The following is a 16654-nucleotide window of genomic DNA, read 5'->3' as shown; positions in this document are numbered from 1 at the left end:
GCTGTCACACTTATGGTTTTGCAGTAAAGCATATTTTTTATCATTTTAATTTGACTCTTCCAAAAGAAAAAGAATTACGACAGGGAATTGGTTATTTATTGTGCCCCCAGGGAGGTTTGCCCCATACTTTGAGAACCACTGTTGAAAAGTTATTTTCATTCTGGAGACTTAATATTTACTTTTAGAGGTCTGCCTTAGTTTTTTTTTTTGTTATTCATGTTTCTTTTTCCCCCATTACAATTAACTGGATCTGCCCCTGATGTTGTTTGACTTATTGGATGAAAATTCAGACTGAAGTTTTTTTTTTTTTTTTTTTTTTTTAAAGGGTCTAAAAATACTTTGTCCCCAAAAAGTCAATTTTTGCATGAGTGCTTTTGCGTCCTAATGAGATATTTTTTGCTGAAAGCACTTTGACTCAAGTATATATAATGTTGATTGCGGGAGGATTTTGGCATGCAGTTTGGTGGTTTGACTTCATTAAACCATCTGTATACTTGCACCACTAAACACATTTCCAATTATCCCATGAAACTGCTGGGATACAGGCTCTGTCCAAATCCCATCAGAGGTGTGTGTGTGTGTGTGTGTGTGTGTGTGTGTGTGTGTGTGTGTGTGTGTGTGTGTGTGTGTGTGTGTGTGTGTGTGTGTGTGTGGGTGGGAAGGGGGGGTCTGCCAGGGGCAAGTTCTTTTTTCTTTAAAGACTACCAATTGAAACAAGGAGAGCAAACAGGACTTCTTTACTCAGCAGTAGAAGTCACTTTCCCCATTTTGTCCTTCGTGTGGTTATTTGGACGGAGAGAGAGAGGAGGGGAGGAGGAAGAGAGCGAGAGAGAGAGCGAGAGAGAGAGAGAGAGAGAGAGAGAGAGAGAGAGAGAGAGAGAGGAGGAGGGAGGTAGTGAGAGTCTCTAACTGGTTAGCCTACCTATCCACTAAGAGGAGAGGAGAGGCTGTTCAGGAGCATCACAACAATAAACAGCTACTACTACACACCACATCAGCCGGAGTTCACCACACACACCAGAGGAGTACCAACAAGAGGAAAGCTGAGACCCCCGCCATCGTCATTCAGCCTCGGAGTGAAGTCACAGCCATGTATCTGAACAGGGAAGAGGACAATGGCAAAGGTAAGATCCCGGGAAGACGTGCCACTGTTTGCTCGCAGCATCCTGACAGTTTCAAGGTGTTTGGTTTCTCTTTGAGGTGACTGCCTGACATGACAAGGTGGGGACTGTCACACCCTCCTCCCCCGGTAACCCTCTTTTCTTTTCTTTTCTTTCCTTCTTTCTTTTTTTTTTTGATCCTGTGTCACGGAGCGGGTGTGTTGCTTAAAAGTGTGGGCTGTCATTATGTAATATCAGTGCAGTTAATTGCCTCCTCGGAGGGTGCTTGTCTTTTTAGCCCGATCCCGCACGTATTTCAACGCGATCAATAGTAAACCTGTTGTAGGCGGAAGCCACTTTGTCATTACGCGTGAATTACCCCACGTGCACGTGCGTGCGCTCCTGATGTTTTCGGACGTCTACAACAGCCACTTAAGCGCTGCATAATGCAAGGTCAAAGCCTTTTAGCTTCAATGAAGCCCAAGTGCACACAGGTCCTCTCTTTATTTATACATCCTCCCACATCCTGCAGAAATCCCACCGACCCAGGCTGCAGAGATAACCGTGCAGGAGCCGGAGGGGCAAAGAGGGTACAAAGGAGGAATATTTGAGTAATCTCTCCCACGTGTTTTCGAGGCGTGATTTCTCCTCTCATCGGGCGCCCAGAAACACACTCGACTCGCGGTTCCTGCTGTTACCATGAAGCATGAATAACTCTCCGAGGCTGAGAGAGGTAATGCTAATTACCACCTAAATCTTCAGGTTATACGAGAATAACACCTGCTGCTACACCGAGAACCGGGGGGGGGGGGGGGGGGGGGGGGGGGGGGGGGGGGGTGTTAAAAAGAGCAAAAAGGCAGGGTGGGAGGAGCCGTTTCTGTTCATTTCCCTGTGATGTGAGATAATGGGATCTCTGCACACACAGACCACAACATGATACTGTAAGGGGGGGCTGTGTGCAGCAGCCTGCAGGGGGGAGGATGGTGGCTTCAGACAATGATGCAAGTCACACCAATGTGTGTGACTGTTCCGGAGGGATACAAAATGACACAAGCTCTTCGAAAATGCTCTTTAACCAATTTGGAGAACTCAACTAAAAAGGTTTGAAGGCAGTGTTTAAGGTCACACCTCCAAAAAGCTGCTGAATATGTGTTCAGTGATGCAAGGTGGTGCCAATTAGGCTTTTATATATTACGACTAGGTTGACGTGTCCATAAATCCATCTGCTTTCCATATCCAGTTCAACTGCTGGAGCTGATCCCATCTAAACAATGGGCAGAGGTAGGTTACACTGTGGAGAGAACAGACACACAACCACACACTCTCACACAATTAAAGACACACGTTTGAGCTTAAAGTGATGACCACTACACCACCGTGGGGCATCTACCCCGAGTTATTGATGTACACAACATTAACTCCCTTTTACAGGACAACATTTTCAAGTAAAACTGGCCAATTTTCATTGCATTTTTGGCATCAGCCTCTGATATTATTAACATTTTGGCTTCCAAAGTGCAACAATTTTTGAAACGCTCCCTCATCCATATCAGTGTGAACAGGGAAGACGCAACTTGTCGCATACTGGCACATGCACACTGCAGTCGCAGTCAATAGTTTTTCTGCCCATGCACAACAATAGTAACAATGGTGGGTTTTCAGAATAATGCCTGTGCTACTGACTCTTTTGAATATAACAACAGTCGTCCAACTAACGAAAGAAAGGAATACGTGTGTGTGTGTGTGTGTGTGTGTGTGTGTGTGTGTGTGTGTGTGTGTGTGTGTGTGTGTGTGTGTGTGTGGATTTGAAGGTGCTTTTTTTCTTTTCTAAATTATTTTTGCTTTAGTCGATTTTATAATAAAGAGTGACGATTGAGCGTGACTTTGTTCAGAAGAGCCCCAGTGAGGTGGCTCACAGTGGTGGAATACAAGTCCATTATAATTATTACAAATTCAAATATTAATTCTGATTGAAAGCAGACTATATTGTGCATGTGCCAGGCTTAGTAATGCTTTGTCTCAAATTGCATACTTGCACTTACTATTTTGAGTGCAGATGTGTATTCATGCTGTTAAGTAAGCAACATTGCAGTGCACTGTGGCAGCCAGATGGTGTGCACTTCACAGTCTCCATCTCTGCAGTTTATTTAACATGTGGCCTGAACTAAATTTACTCAATGAAACTAAACATACAGAGCTGTTCAATGACAGTTATCAATTTTTGAGAGCATTAATCCATGCCTGATTAACACTTAATGCAGACAGTGCACTAATATGCAGAATACCGCACGCTAGTGTAATGTGAACAGAATAAAAACAATTTTCATCTTGGACCCATCCTATAAATGGTGCCAGCACAGTGCTGTTTTTTTTTTTTTTTTTTTTTAAATATGAAAGGACAGTGATTGACTTTTTTTTTTTTTTTTTTGAAGCTAGTTAAAAACTAAAGAGGATCAGTTCACAACACCACTTTCTCGCATGCAGTCACAGCTGCACGTGGATTGTGATGTTGAAAGGTTACAGTGCACATCTCCCAAAAAGTAGAATTATAAGCCAAAGTATATGCAAAAATAAGTTGAAAAAAAATAGTTTGAACATCAGAATAATTATGCAGTCAGTCTGACAGCGTGCATCAGCTGATCTCAATTCATTAAAGTGTTACCTCCTGACTAAGCATTCAGTAACTATAACTACCTGTAGGGCTCTTTTAATCCTTTAAGCCCCACCCACCAGACTATTCAATGCATTTCTAATACAATTAAGCCAATTAACTTAACAATAGCCCCATTATAATCTTCAAAATGTATTTCCTCAGCAAGCGAGTCCTTAATAAATGGAAGACAGAAACAGTTTATAAAAAAAAAAAAAAAAATGACACAGACCACACGGCTCCCCTGCCACAGCACTATCTAACAGCTGATTGAGCGTAGCTTCAGGTTGGTTCAGGAAGCCCATGAACACACACCCACACAGGTAAGCCAACTGACAGTCAATGATGCGAAACGCTGAGTAGATTCCCAAGTGTACACGCTTTCCAACCCATTGGGCTGGCCAAAACAGCTACAGTAACTAACTGCAGTGAGCGTGAATCAGCGCCTGTGTGTTCGTGTAAGTGAGCGAGCATTTTCTGTATGTGTCTCCTAGTGTGCTCTCGCTCAGCCACATGATTAAAATAAATTCGAAAAGTCCTTCCAATATTTAAACGGACCATTGTTTGAGGGGTAAAAGTAAAGTCCACAGTACAAAAATCATGGGAGATTGTGGGAAGTTTTGGGTTAAAATGTATTCTTGAAGGAGTGAGCACAAACCACTGCAGAAATTTAAACTATAATTCATTACAATAACATCCCAGATGGAGATCATTCTCCAAGGATATGATCAGTAACACATCTCCAAATGTATACTTTGGTAGGGTGTTGGATTTTAACATATTAAAGTACTTTCCAATAAATTACCTGATGCAAGGATTACTTGAAACAGCAAAGAAAACCAGGCCATAAAGTTATTAGATAAGTAAGTAAACAAACAAACAAGCAAATTAACTGATTTACACTCGTGTTATTGTTTATGTTAAAGCTATTGACCAAAAGCTTGCTTGTATGCTACGAATGTTTCAGGGTGTGATTGACTTTCTTAGCATTAAGGTTCCACAATTAACTGAGCTGAATGCTGTTAATGTTATGTCTAATGTTAAGAAGGAAACACTGCCCTGCTAAGACACTAAACTAATAGTAGATGGTAGAGCTTACTTGCCAAACCTCAGCATACTAAGCTCTGTCATTATGAGCATGTTGGCCTGAATAATATAATTGGCTTCTGTACAGCTGAACAGAATGGCGAATGTGACTTATTTTTTTGCAATGGATAACTGAGCAGCGTAAAACCTTGTGGGGTGTGCGGGCATCATGGTGCTGGAGGTCATGTAGGTCATCAGCAGGTGTTCTGAGAGGAATGAACGTCGGAGCGTTAGTGTTTTGTACAAATGGAGCTGTAACCTGCTGTTAGACCTGTTGGTCATTCCGCTCCAGGATAAAACAGAAATTGTATTTTCAGGGATTAATGAAGTGCTTTTAAGGTAGTACTAAAGTTATGGGGAGGCTGGCTCCCAGTGCATTGGGGCTACTATTGTAAGTAAAGAAATCAATACTTGATTGACAGCTCTAATTGATTCTCATAAGCGAGTGTTTCCCTTCACTGCATTGCCGTGGCCTTTAAATTCACACTGCGTCTCAAGGTGGACGGGCAGGGAGAGGGAGAGAGCTCTACCATGGATGTATTGATTATGGCCTCAGAGGATTAAAGGGGTGGGCTGAAGACAAACAGTTTGATCATATGTGAGTCTGACAAACTGTCGCCTACTGTCACACAAACATCTGAAATAAAACTCAACGTGGACTCTGATCGATATAAAACTTAAGAAGGAAAAGTAAATGGTACAGTGTAGAAAGGAGTGAATGCTGGGGATAATTTGGCACAGTATTATCGCCTCTTCAGTTTGATGGCTTAATGGTTTAATATTTCTATTCATTGAAAAACATTCAACCACTATTTAGATGACTTACCGAGCTCCAGCAGGGATTGATTGTTGGTGATTAAAAACTAACCTGGGACTATTCTGACTAATCAACCCGCGTGCAGACCTCATCTATGGATTAAAATATTATAGGCGTTTAATTAATAATGTGTGAAGTCTGTTTTTGAACAGCTCAGCAACAGGAGGAGTTCAGTATCTGAGACTGGACACTTTGGGACCATAGACGATAGAAAGTATTTCACTGTAGTGTTGACATGGACTGAAACACTAAAGATGTCAAACCGGTGTCCACTCAAACACAGAACAATTATAAGCCCTTGATAATTACACTAATAAGTGTTGGGTAGCAGTAAATAGCTGGAGTCCAGGCTGGCTTCTTGGTGGAGAGGCAGTGAAGTTTTCAGGAAATCAGGAAGTTGTTTTCTTGACAGGATATCTTCACATCACCCTTTTGATGATCAGTGGTACAAAATAAATATTTTCCATCTGCTTCACACTGGACAGTAAAAGCTATATATCCCGATGCATCAAAAGTGTTTCTGTTCCACTAACGTCTATTCAATTTTGAATTTATGAACTCTTGTACACACAATCAGCTTTTGCCTGTCTCTGCTGAAGAGCTTTACAAAGACACTGGTTTATTTTGCCAACGGTGTTTTCCACTTGTCCATCCCTAGAACTGCTTTGTTTATAGCTGGTTTACTATCTGATCGGTCCACGTGGGCTATAGGCATGACATTGCTTAATACTTAATTCAAGAATACCTAATTAGATAAATCCTAAACTAATTTTTAAAATGATTTCTAATAGTTGCTGTGCTTAAAAGTCAAATCCCAATTCAGCTTATTTTGTTGTTCTTCAGTGTGCAGTGGCATGGAGGTGACCAACATGTGGCACTGCTAAGATGTGACAAGAGCCCAGGTGGGTTTGATAACAGTCTTCAGCTCGTCTCTTCTTTTCACAATAACCCACAGATTCTGTGTCCTGATCACGTCAGGCCAGTTGGCTAGACCCTCAAGCTCGGTAATACCACTGTCAACAAAGCACTTGTGGGAAGTTTTGGCTGTGTGGATAAGTGGACTGTTTTGCTGGAAACGAAAGCCCGAATCATTGTAAAGCTTTTCAGGAGACAGAAGAATGGAGTGCTCAACAATCTCCTGGAAGATGGAATGTTGACTTTGGTGTTGATAAAACACAGTGGGGCAGCAGAAGCAGAGGACATGTTCTGTGGATACTTTGCTGGACGTGATGCAGCTTGGGTTTAGAGTCTCCCTCTCGCCAAACTCATAAATATGATTGCCATGTTACGATAAACGCAATATTTATTTTCATATGAAAACATTGAACAACAGTGCAATAATCCTATTGTTTGTTTTTCCTGAGCCCAAATAAAACTGTTCTGATGTCGCCTCTGGTTCAGGAGTGTCTTGACACAGAGGAATGCAACACTTGTCGATTTCTCAGACACGTCTGTGTGTGGTTGCCTTTGATGTTCTGACTCCAGCTTCGGTCCACTCTTTCTGAAGCTCCTGCAAGTTACCGACTTTGCTATGCCTGATAATCTTTTCATGGTACCCTGGTGGCTTTTGCAACTTTTAGTTCCACACACCGTCCCTGAGTTTCTTCTGGTTTTCTGTCGAGTCAGCAGTTTTTTTTTTACAGTAGTTTGTTCTGAACCACAGTGAAATACAAGTGGTTTATACTAAATATTGATGTACTTGACATGATATATTCAAATTGGGAGATAGATTATTTTTAGACTGCAATGTAAATGAAGTCATCTTTCAGTTATTATATTTTCTTAAAATAAAAAAAAACACCTATTTTTTTATGCTATTCCATTAAGAAACAGGGAGTGATGTTAGGGAGAAGCCTATTCATATTCATATTTTTTTCTTGGTCATGTCCGAGTGCAAATAAGGATTATAATAAATAAGTGCAGGGTAAAAAAACAAGTAATTTTACTAAAACACACATTTTTAGAACATAATGGAGACTAATTTAAATCTTAAAATAAGCTCAGGTGAAAAAACACAAAGGAAGGTGTTGTGAAAATTGCAGACTGTATATAATATATAATATCAAATACTTTCAATCTAAAGAATCTGACTAGCACAAGAAAAGTCTGCACTTATTCACACTTTTGAAAGGTTTGCCGTTTAACAAATAGGCACAAATGTAATATTGCGTGCACTAAGAAACCCTAGAATCCCCCCCCCCCCCCAAAAAAAAAACTAAAACAAAAAAACTATCAATTTAGCATGGTTGCCTTCATTTGGATTATTGGGCATGTTTCTCAGATTGCACAAAATAACTAATGCAAGTTTGATAACTTCCTCTACCAAAAAGCCCAATTCCATGGTATAACATAATATTTTGTGCATGTGGGGGCTCAGCGCTGCATCTCATTACTCCATGGTGAATGCGAGCGGGGTCTAATCTGTGCAAAAAATGTCAATTGAATACCTTTATTTGCACATGCTGTCACTTTTTAGAAAAACAAAAGCAAACTGAAGCACAAACCATTTGCATGAGCATGCAAATTAGCACACTTTATACAACATCCTTATCAATTAGGCCTTGCATCTCATGATGTTAAAAAGATGTTAACCGAGTTGAAGGTGGATCAACCTCCGTCGGGGGGGAGGTTCTCCTCAAACCCATTAAAAACTCTTGTTTTACTTCAAAGCTTGCTGCATCTCAACTGTGCTTAATTGACAACATTTCCCCCGTTTTTTATTTGCCTGAATTTAAGAACAGCTGTGTCGGTGTATGTCCCTGGACTGGCTCAAAAGGAGCTCTACACATGCTACTTTGTATATTTGCTTTTTACAGCAATCACCAGTGAGTGTGAAAAATCTGTCAGGCAGGCAGCGTCATCACCCCATGCATAACTAGAAGACCGTCTCTACTTGTGAAATGTCTGTGCTGCACTTCTATTCGCTGTTCAGCAGGAATTTCAGCGGGTAGTCACAAACTGGAGGTTTCTCTTTTTTAGACGAGCTGAAACAGTGCAGCATTCAGCTTGTCAAGTAGCAGGAGGCCAGTAAGTGAAGAGCCGAGCAGCTTCTTCCACTGATGACTTTCTTTGATGAACTGGCTGCAGTGGGTGTGTTGGATGGGTACTGATGCCTTTATTGATCGATCACAATGAGGGGAAAATGGTTCAGGTCCTGGTTTGGTTTGGGGGGGGGGGGGGGCATGTTCAGAGAATGAACCTGTGGTTGACTGTCTTCATGTATTATGCATGTAATCAACCTGATCTGTAAAACTGACAAGAGGAGGAGGCTAATGCTAATGCAGTCTTTATGGTTCAGCTGGGACACCTCAGGACTTCTGGACCCGTCAGTATATTGCCAGATCAAACTAAATCCGGTTAATGTCGAAACAAAATTAATAAATCCATTTAAAGCTTTATTTTTTTTTCCAAACAGCATGAAGTAAAATCTTTCTGTAAATTGACATTTTGGTTTCTCTCAGTTTTTGTGGCCCTCGGTCTGAAGACAGAGTTTGTGCATCAGGGACAAATTGTCTTAAATTTATTTGATGTGTGGTCCCACACTCTGTCTGGCACCACACAACCTCTGTGGCTTCAACATGATATATAGGAATGCTGTCAGGTTTGCTATTGATTTAGGATGATGCTGGCATTGCTTTTGGGCTGGAGTCCAAACCTCCAGTCAGGGCTACAAATCTTTAAATGATGTAAGTTTGGCATCCATAGCAGCACTAATAGAACTCCTCAGGTAAAATACATTTCTGCGGATAAATCTGCTACCTAAAGAGGGGATGTTGTGAGCAGACGGGTCCATTTTACAGCAAGAATATCATGAATGAAAATTACTGCTCTTAGGTTGAATGATAACAACAATATGTTGTTTTTTTTTAATAATTTTTGTGAAGATGTCATTACTTTTAATTGGACACTATTCTTAGCCCTCTATTTTATTTGTAGAATATTATGATTTAGGACACGATTTCTGCAAAACTGCCCATATTAACATTATTTGTACTGAAATACTCACTCACAGATGGCCTCATTGAGTTCACTTGTACACCACAGACCAATCCAGTTATTCGGCTACTTGATCTATTCTATATTTACAAAGGAAATATTGTTCAGTTTAGCTTGAGATAGTCAGAGAGGATTTAAATTAAATGGATTTTAATTATAGAGGTTTCGCTTTGGCGTGTATTTGAACTGAGCTGAATTATTTGCGAAGGTTTTCTTTGGGGTGGCCTTTAAAAGAATTCAGTCCAGCCAGACTCTACTGCAAACTAAGATCTTGAAACACAAGCATTCAGCTAAATTATATCCTCTCTGGCAGCATCAAGTAGAAGTAAAAAAATGTATAATATTGCTGTGATGGAGTGTGATTTATTTATTTATTTATTTAATTTCATTATTTTCTAAATAAGTGCCAAATGGTGATATTAGTCATCTTGGACAATTGGGCAGAAGCACTCATTCATTGCTCATTTTCAAAGCCATAAAATCAAAATAAATCCAGGTATCCTAGTCATGAGAGGGCGAAAGACTTTGCAATAAATGTGATGTAATTTTCAGATTAATTTTCTTTGAGCTACTTGTAGTTTACGATTGTATTTTTGTCGGACCAGCTTTAGCAGTTTTTTCATCTCCCGTATTAGACATGCTGTGTGCTCTCATATGCATTCTTGAAATTGTGGTTAGAGCCTCTGTAAAAGTAATTTGCTGTAATCACTCAGGTCTGAATGAAAAGGCCTTCATTTTGCCCCAGGTTTTTGACGCTTCTCGGTTTACTACCTTGTTGGTGTCAATTCTTAGTGTGCATCAAAGGCTTTTAGCGGTGATGGAAATGAAATGGAAAGAGCGGGGATTGGTGGCGTGTCTTTAACATGGTGTGAAGTGTAGGTGCCTGCAGAAGATTGTGTGTTCCTCACCTCTCTGTTATTATTGCCCTGTAGAAATTGATGATGTCCTTCTACTTCATGGCTGTTTTACTAATGTCGGGGTTTTTTTTTTTTTTTTTCTTTAGACCAAGATGAATTATTTAAAAAAATAAAAGCTGGATAAAAGGTTTCTGACTAAATAGCTGCATTCAACAAGTCTATATTTTTGTGATCAAACTTAAAAGGGAGATTACTGAGATATTCCTTCATGGCACACGCTTTTTTTTCTCTCCTCGTTTTGTTTAAAGCATAAAGCAGCTGCAAGCAATTCTGTTGTCTTGTCAGTCTGCTGTATTGATATCAGATGCAAAGCAGATGAAAATGTCATATTTTATAGCTGAGCTTGAATTAATCGCATCAGATTCAGTCTGTGAGCATCAGATCGGGGTGCACAATCACAGCGGAGACCTTTAGATACGCAAGGTACATAAACTCAGGCTCAGGAATTGTGTAATTGTAAGGAGCGCTTATTCAGCCCGTTTGACATTTAATGGATCACTCTGTCACTTGAGCTTAAGTTTATTTAGCTTTGAATGGATAGTCGAATGGTTAACAGCTTCAATTTATGATACAGATGGAAAATCTGAAGGATTTCTGGAGTCAGAGGAACAGGCTGCGATGGAGGCAATTAGACGCTTTTGTAGGAACACCTGCAACGAAACACGGATTTGGACCTGCTGCTTCACCATTCCACCGAGGGAGCTCGTCATCCTCCCTGGTGGAACAGGAAGCCGCATCAGCTGATTAGAGCAGCGTCTAATCACACCATGAATCCAGCAATTTGCGCTGCAGACAAATAAAATCACATTTGCAAAGAATAAAATTTATTTCATTGATTAACCTGATTAACCGGCAGCTTATTAGGACGATCATATAAAGGGTAATGCAGGATACGCATTTTGTAATATGTAGAAGTGTTAGCTGTCAGGTTGTAAATAATGCTAATTAATCTAGTTCCAATAACCTTCAACCTCAAAACATTTTAAATTGTTGTTCAAAATGCTCTAAAATGCAGCTTTCACTTTATGGGCTACTAATGTATTATTCAATTCAGACTATTTTTAAAAATGTTATGACCACTTTCTCCTACAGGGTACAGCTGATATAGAAAACACTTTCAACTGAGGATTACAGTATTAGATATTATGCTCGGTTTTGCTTATTATACAGCAATGGTTATGTAAGTAGAGGGGTGAGCCTCCTACAGGGGCCACCGAAGACTTATTGGGGGGTTGGTGCAGCAGCAGAAAGCTGGGGGTGTTGGGGATCTTTTTTGTTTTCATTTTTGAGAAGAAATCATATAATGAAGAAATAATTTCAAAATGACTTTTTCTTTAAGACATTGAAAATCTAAAATAGGTTTAACTACTGTTGCGGACAATGAAAACAAAAACCCACAAGATATTTAAATGAAATGCCTCTAACTAGCACTCTAACTAGCATTCTGATGGTTTCCAACTTATTTGACCAGCACCAGCATTTAAATGTGCCACTTTTATATTTTTTTTAACAAACTTGTTATTACATATTATTTAAAATTAAAAGAGGTGAGATTATTTCTCTATTTCATGATATATTTACAGAGTCCTCCTCGAATCTGAATGCATAATCCTTCAAAATCCTGGCATCAGTGTTGTTCATCATGAGAATCAGCACACATCCTTATTTATGTGTTCTTCCCGCTGCATTAGGAGCGCTCATTAAAGGTTTACATGCCACTCATAAACAAGGCTGAAAGTAATAGGTCTCACCGCCTATTATAAATCATTAATGATGGAGGACCTGTTTTCCACATAGTAGACTTGTTGATGGAGCTTCTTCGAGCTGGAGTTATTTTTGCATTGACCACTCTCAGCTGATGAGCTTGCGGAGGAGGGGAAGGTCTTTTACTTCTCCTCTCTCTGCCATCTTCTGTCCCTTTCTCCTCTATGTCTCCGAGAGGCGGAGGGGTACAAAAAGCAGCAGGAGGAGGAGGAGGAGAAAAGGAGCGCGCCGGTTAACATCAGCCGGCCTGGGGAAGAGTGATAGAAAGCAAGAGTTCGAGAGGCAGACGATAGAGTGGAGGCGAGCGTAAAAAGATGGAGAGTGCAGGAGAGACAGAGGGAGACGGAGAAGCAAAGAACAAGCCCTGGAGTGCTAGCCAGTCAAGGTCACACAGAGGAGAGGAGGCCCTATATATATATATATATATATATATATACGGTATATATATATATATATATATATATATATATATATATATATATATATATATATATATATATATATATATATATATATATGGGGTTTGTGACAGTGGATTAGTTTAGAGGGGGGTTTTTTTGTGCGGGAGGGATGATGAAAGGAAGCAGAGGAGGCAGAGAAGGGAAAGCCAGATGAAAAGAGCTTGTAATATGACTTCACAACAGTGTCTTAATACTCTCCTCACTTCTGTATTCATGACAGGGCTGGCTTAATGTGTGACTTTTAGTGTGTTTGACTTGAATTTAGCCGTGGCAGTGGTACATGTGTTCTCCTTGTGGCGACTGCATTTGTGTGTACGGGATGTGAACGGTTCCTTGTATGCTGTTACGTAACCGTTCAGTCTCGCCGTGTTGATCCTTGTTCTCTTTGCAGTCTCTTTTATTCTGTCTTTTTCCTTTGGCCCCCCTCCTCATCACTCAATGACCTCCACTGTCTCCTTGCAGCGCTCACTGCCACGAGGTGCCACAATGCATTTTGTTAAGTGCATGCTTTTTGAAAATTAAACACAGTTGCTCTGCAGGTACATCCTGCACCTTCTTTCCCGAAAGCAAAGAGACAAGAGGAAGTGGCCATTAATCCCATCCTGGAAACTTGCTCCACTTTGGATTGTAGATGGGGGAACGGAGAGTACTGCATAATGGATAGCCGGGTGCTTGTCATCTTAGGATCAAGAGTTTGGGAAGCTGACTCGTGGTTTGCTGAGAACACTCTTTATTCGGTTATCCGAAGAGGATGCAAAGTGTCACTTGGAAATGTGATCACCACTGTCTCCACAAACATATTAGCTCAGTTTGCATCTTACACCCAGGAGAGATTACGTGTGTGTGAGCAGTTGCCATAGTGTTTCAGAGCACCAAGGAGCTGATGTGAAAGATCTGAGGTTGCTGGGGTGCTCTGCAACATTATCTCTCTGGAGCAATAGTGTGTGTAGTCGTGATAACATATGATGACAATGTTTACCGGAGCTCAGAAGTTCATGCTGTGTGTGGCCAATCTCAGATGCCTCACACCGTTATTGTTTTAGATAGTCTCACCCCCTAACGTAGTCATGCATCACAGATGGGTTTTTACTTATTAGAAAAATCCCCTCTCTAGACTCTGTCCTCCTAAAATGCAATCACCACCACTAATCCTCACATTAAACCTCTGGTGGTCACACAATCGCATTCACTGTAAGACTCTTAGCGAATTCTTGGCAAATTCTCCTGTTGACTTTCATCATTACCCGTCCAAAGCGCAATTAATCTTTTCACATTGTGATTTAACTCAGATGAAGAGAAACAGCTTCTGCAATAATGGTTTCAAAGCTTTTTTTTTTACTCCCAGCACACGGTTATTTCACCCACGTAATTCAGACTCTGCGGAGCTGGTCTGCAATGTAAGCTGGTGCACATATGACTTTTAAGTTTTGCATTGTTCTATCACACACATTTAATGAAAACAGACAGGAGCCAGGGATGAGAGATGAGAGTATGACATGCAACAAAGTCCTCAGCTGGAGCCACTCATCCTTAAATGAGTCCTCTAAAAGGAAACCGCCCGCAGTCATCGGAGCAATAGTTTGACATTTTGGGACAAAACACTCACTCGTCTTTTCATTGAGATGTAAGTGGGAATATTGACTCAATTGTCTGCTGTCCGTAAAGACATGTTTTTTCATGTTATATGGTTTGGGCTTTTTTACAAATTTTGGAGGACGTCACATCAAAGATATTCAGAGAGGTCAATCATTTTGCAGCCACCATATCTTGATAAATTGTGTAACATCACAAGATACTATCATAAATTAGATGACAAACAAACAGAAGCTACAATAAATTCAGTAATTACAAGCTTCTTGTTTTAAAAGGCTCACCCCACTGAAATAGCTGAAATGTGACACTGAACCTGTAAAGGAAAAGTCTAAATACTTATTTAGTAGTACTAGTATTTCTGTTCTATTCTTTTCTATTCTAAAGTAAGGTACTTCATAGTTTAACTTCAAATGAAGACAGGAATGAAGCTGAATAAACTAACAGTCTCAGGCCAAAGATAAAATCTGCCTACTGTCACCTGTAATATCCCTTCCCTGTTATCTTGTTGTGTTAATCCAAGTGTAAAAGAGACAATTTGTCATTATATGCTGCTGTATTTCTTGGCTCTTTTCTGGTGACTTCCTGGAGTATTAGCCATGCCTGTGAGCTGGTCCTTTCCAAGAAACAACTTGGCACAAACACACTTTTGGTTTTGAACCAGTTACACAAATGAAACATAATGGGAGTGAATGAGTGAGCTGCAGAGGTGTAGATTGGTGGATTTTGTCCGTTTTTTCATAGCATGTACGGGAATGCAGGCGAACGATAGCTTCGTCTTTACTGTAATGGCATTGTGCTTCTCATCTAATAAATACCAGCAGGAATGCAAATGTCTCTCTTGAAATGTCAAACACTCCTTTGAAGGGAAACCTTTCAGTCACATAAGTCTGTGCCGCTAAAAACATCTTCTGTACACTTCTGACAAGCATGGTATTTATTGAATACTGCAGTTATGCTTTGGTTGAGCCAAGGTCACCACATGTCCAGTAAATTTACCGCAGGAGTTGACAGTAAGAGGGGAATTTTGCTAAAACAAAACTTAATATTCAAAGATACGTGTTATAAAGAAGGGATGTGACGCTGTGTGCTTTAGTACAGGGTGTTCTGCAACTCGGTGTGTTTGCTAGAGCATTAATGCGCGCGTTTGTGCGTGTAGCCACACTGTTTCTTGGTATTTAGCAAAAGAAAAAAAGTGTGTGATTGTGTGTGAGCCACCCTGTATCTGGCAAGGTAGTCAGACTGACAGATTGGACTGTATGAGTGCCATCTCCTCAGCTTGGCTGCCTGAGCACTTCTCCCGCGCTCCCACTTCCTCCGTTTCATCTTCCCATACCCTGCTTGAGTGGTGACCAGCAGGGCAAGGGATATTTTCCTCTGTTCGTCTTATCTAGCTGTATAGGTAGGCCCTCTGTTTGGATTAAGTCCCCTCAGTGTTCCATAGCTGTAGCCAGAATAAATGATGGATCAGCCGTCCTGCTCTGTCTCCCCTGCGCTTGAGCCAAAGAGGTAGATTTGACAGTGTGAGGTTAAAATGCCAGTGATGGCAGCAAACACTAGCTGTGTCCTTGCTTTATTCTTATGCATTAGCAGCTTGTGGCTGCGTCAGGATCAGCCCAAAGACACTCATATATTTATAGATGATAAAGACAACAGAGCCATTGTTCTGCATGACCAGACTGGGTCAGTAAGAGGCTCAACAGCTGATTATTAATTTTGTTATCATCTCTATCCTTACAGTTTAAAATTTTTTTTAAAAATGTTTTTATTTTGGCAAAGTTTTGAGAATAACCCATTTCTGAAAATGTGAAATTGTAGTTGACACAAGCATACCTGCTTTGTTTTGCTTTTGCTTTACAATGCGTGCACTTAGCCATTTTCAGTTTAAGGTTGGAAGCATGAAGAGAGAAGAGGAGGAGGAGCAGGAGGAGGAGCAGGCAGAACAGGAGTCATGAGGGACAGAGGGAAAACCTGACACAAACAATAGAAATACACGCTGCCATGCCTAAAGATTGTAATATGCCAAATACAAGTTTACACGCTGATTAGGATGTGGAAAAGTGTGTTTCTGTGGGTGTGTTTGAGGCTGCAGACTGAGAGAAATTAGAGGAGATCAGCTGAATATCTTACTTGAAAGTACCATTTCTGAGCACAAGAACACCAAACTGCAGATACCAACAGCGGGCAGACTCATGTTTTTGTTCACTCACTCTCCCTCCCACTCTATCTCCAAAAACGATCTGGATTACTGTTTTTGTTGCTCTTCTTGAACA

General features: G+C 40.6%; 1 protein-coding gene across 1 annotated transcript in view; it reads left to right on the top strand.

Annotated features, from left to right (window-relative positions):
* Positions 1 to 970: 970 nt before the first annotated feature.
* syt7a (synaptotagmin VIIa) overlaps positions 971 to 16654 on the top strand; it is an 86518-nt gene continuing 70834 nt past the window's right edge. Inside the window, exon 1 of the mRNA XM_080475336.1 lies at positions 971 to 1124. Within this exon, the coding sequence (XP_080331462.1) occupies positions 1091 to 1124 (34 nt within the window). The 5' untranslated portion in view covers positions 971 to 1090. The remainder of the gene's footprint in view (positions 1125 to 16654) is intronic.

Source organism: Lipophrys pholis, assembly GCF_963383615.2.
Source record: "Lipophrys pholis genome assembly, chromosome: 11".
NCBI classification, from domain to species: domain Eukaryota; kingdom Metazoa; phylum Chordata; class Actinopteri; order Blenniiformes; family Blenniidae; genus Lipophrys; species Lipophrys pholis.
Note: the sequence above shows the minus strand (reverse complement) of the source record. Positions and strands in the feature narration are given on the sequence as shown.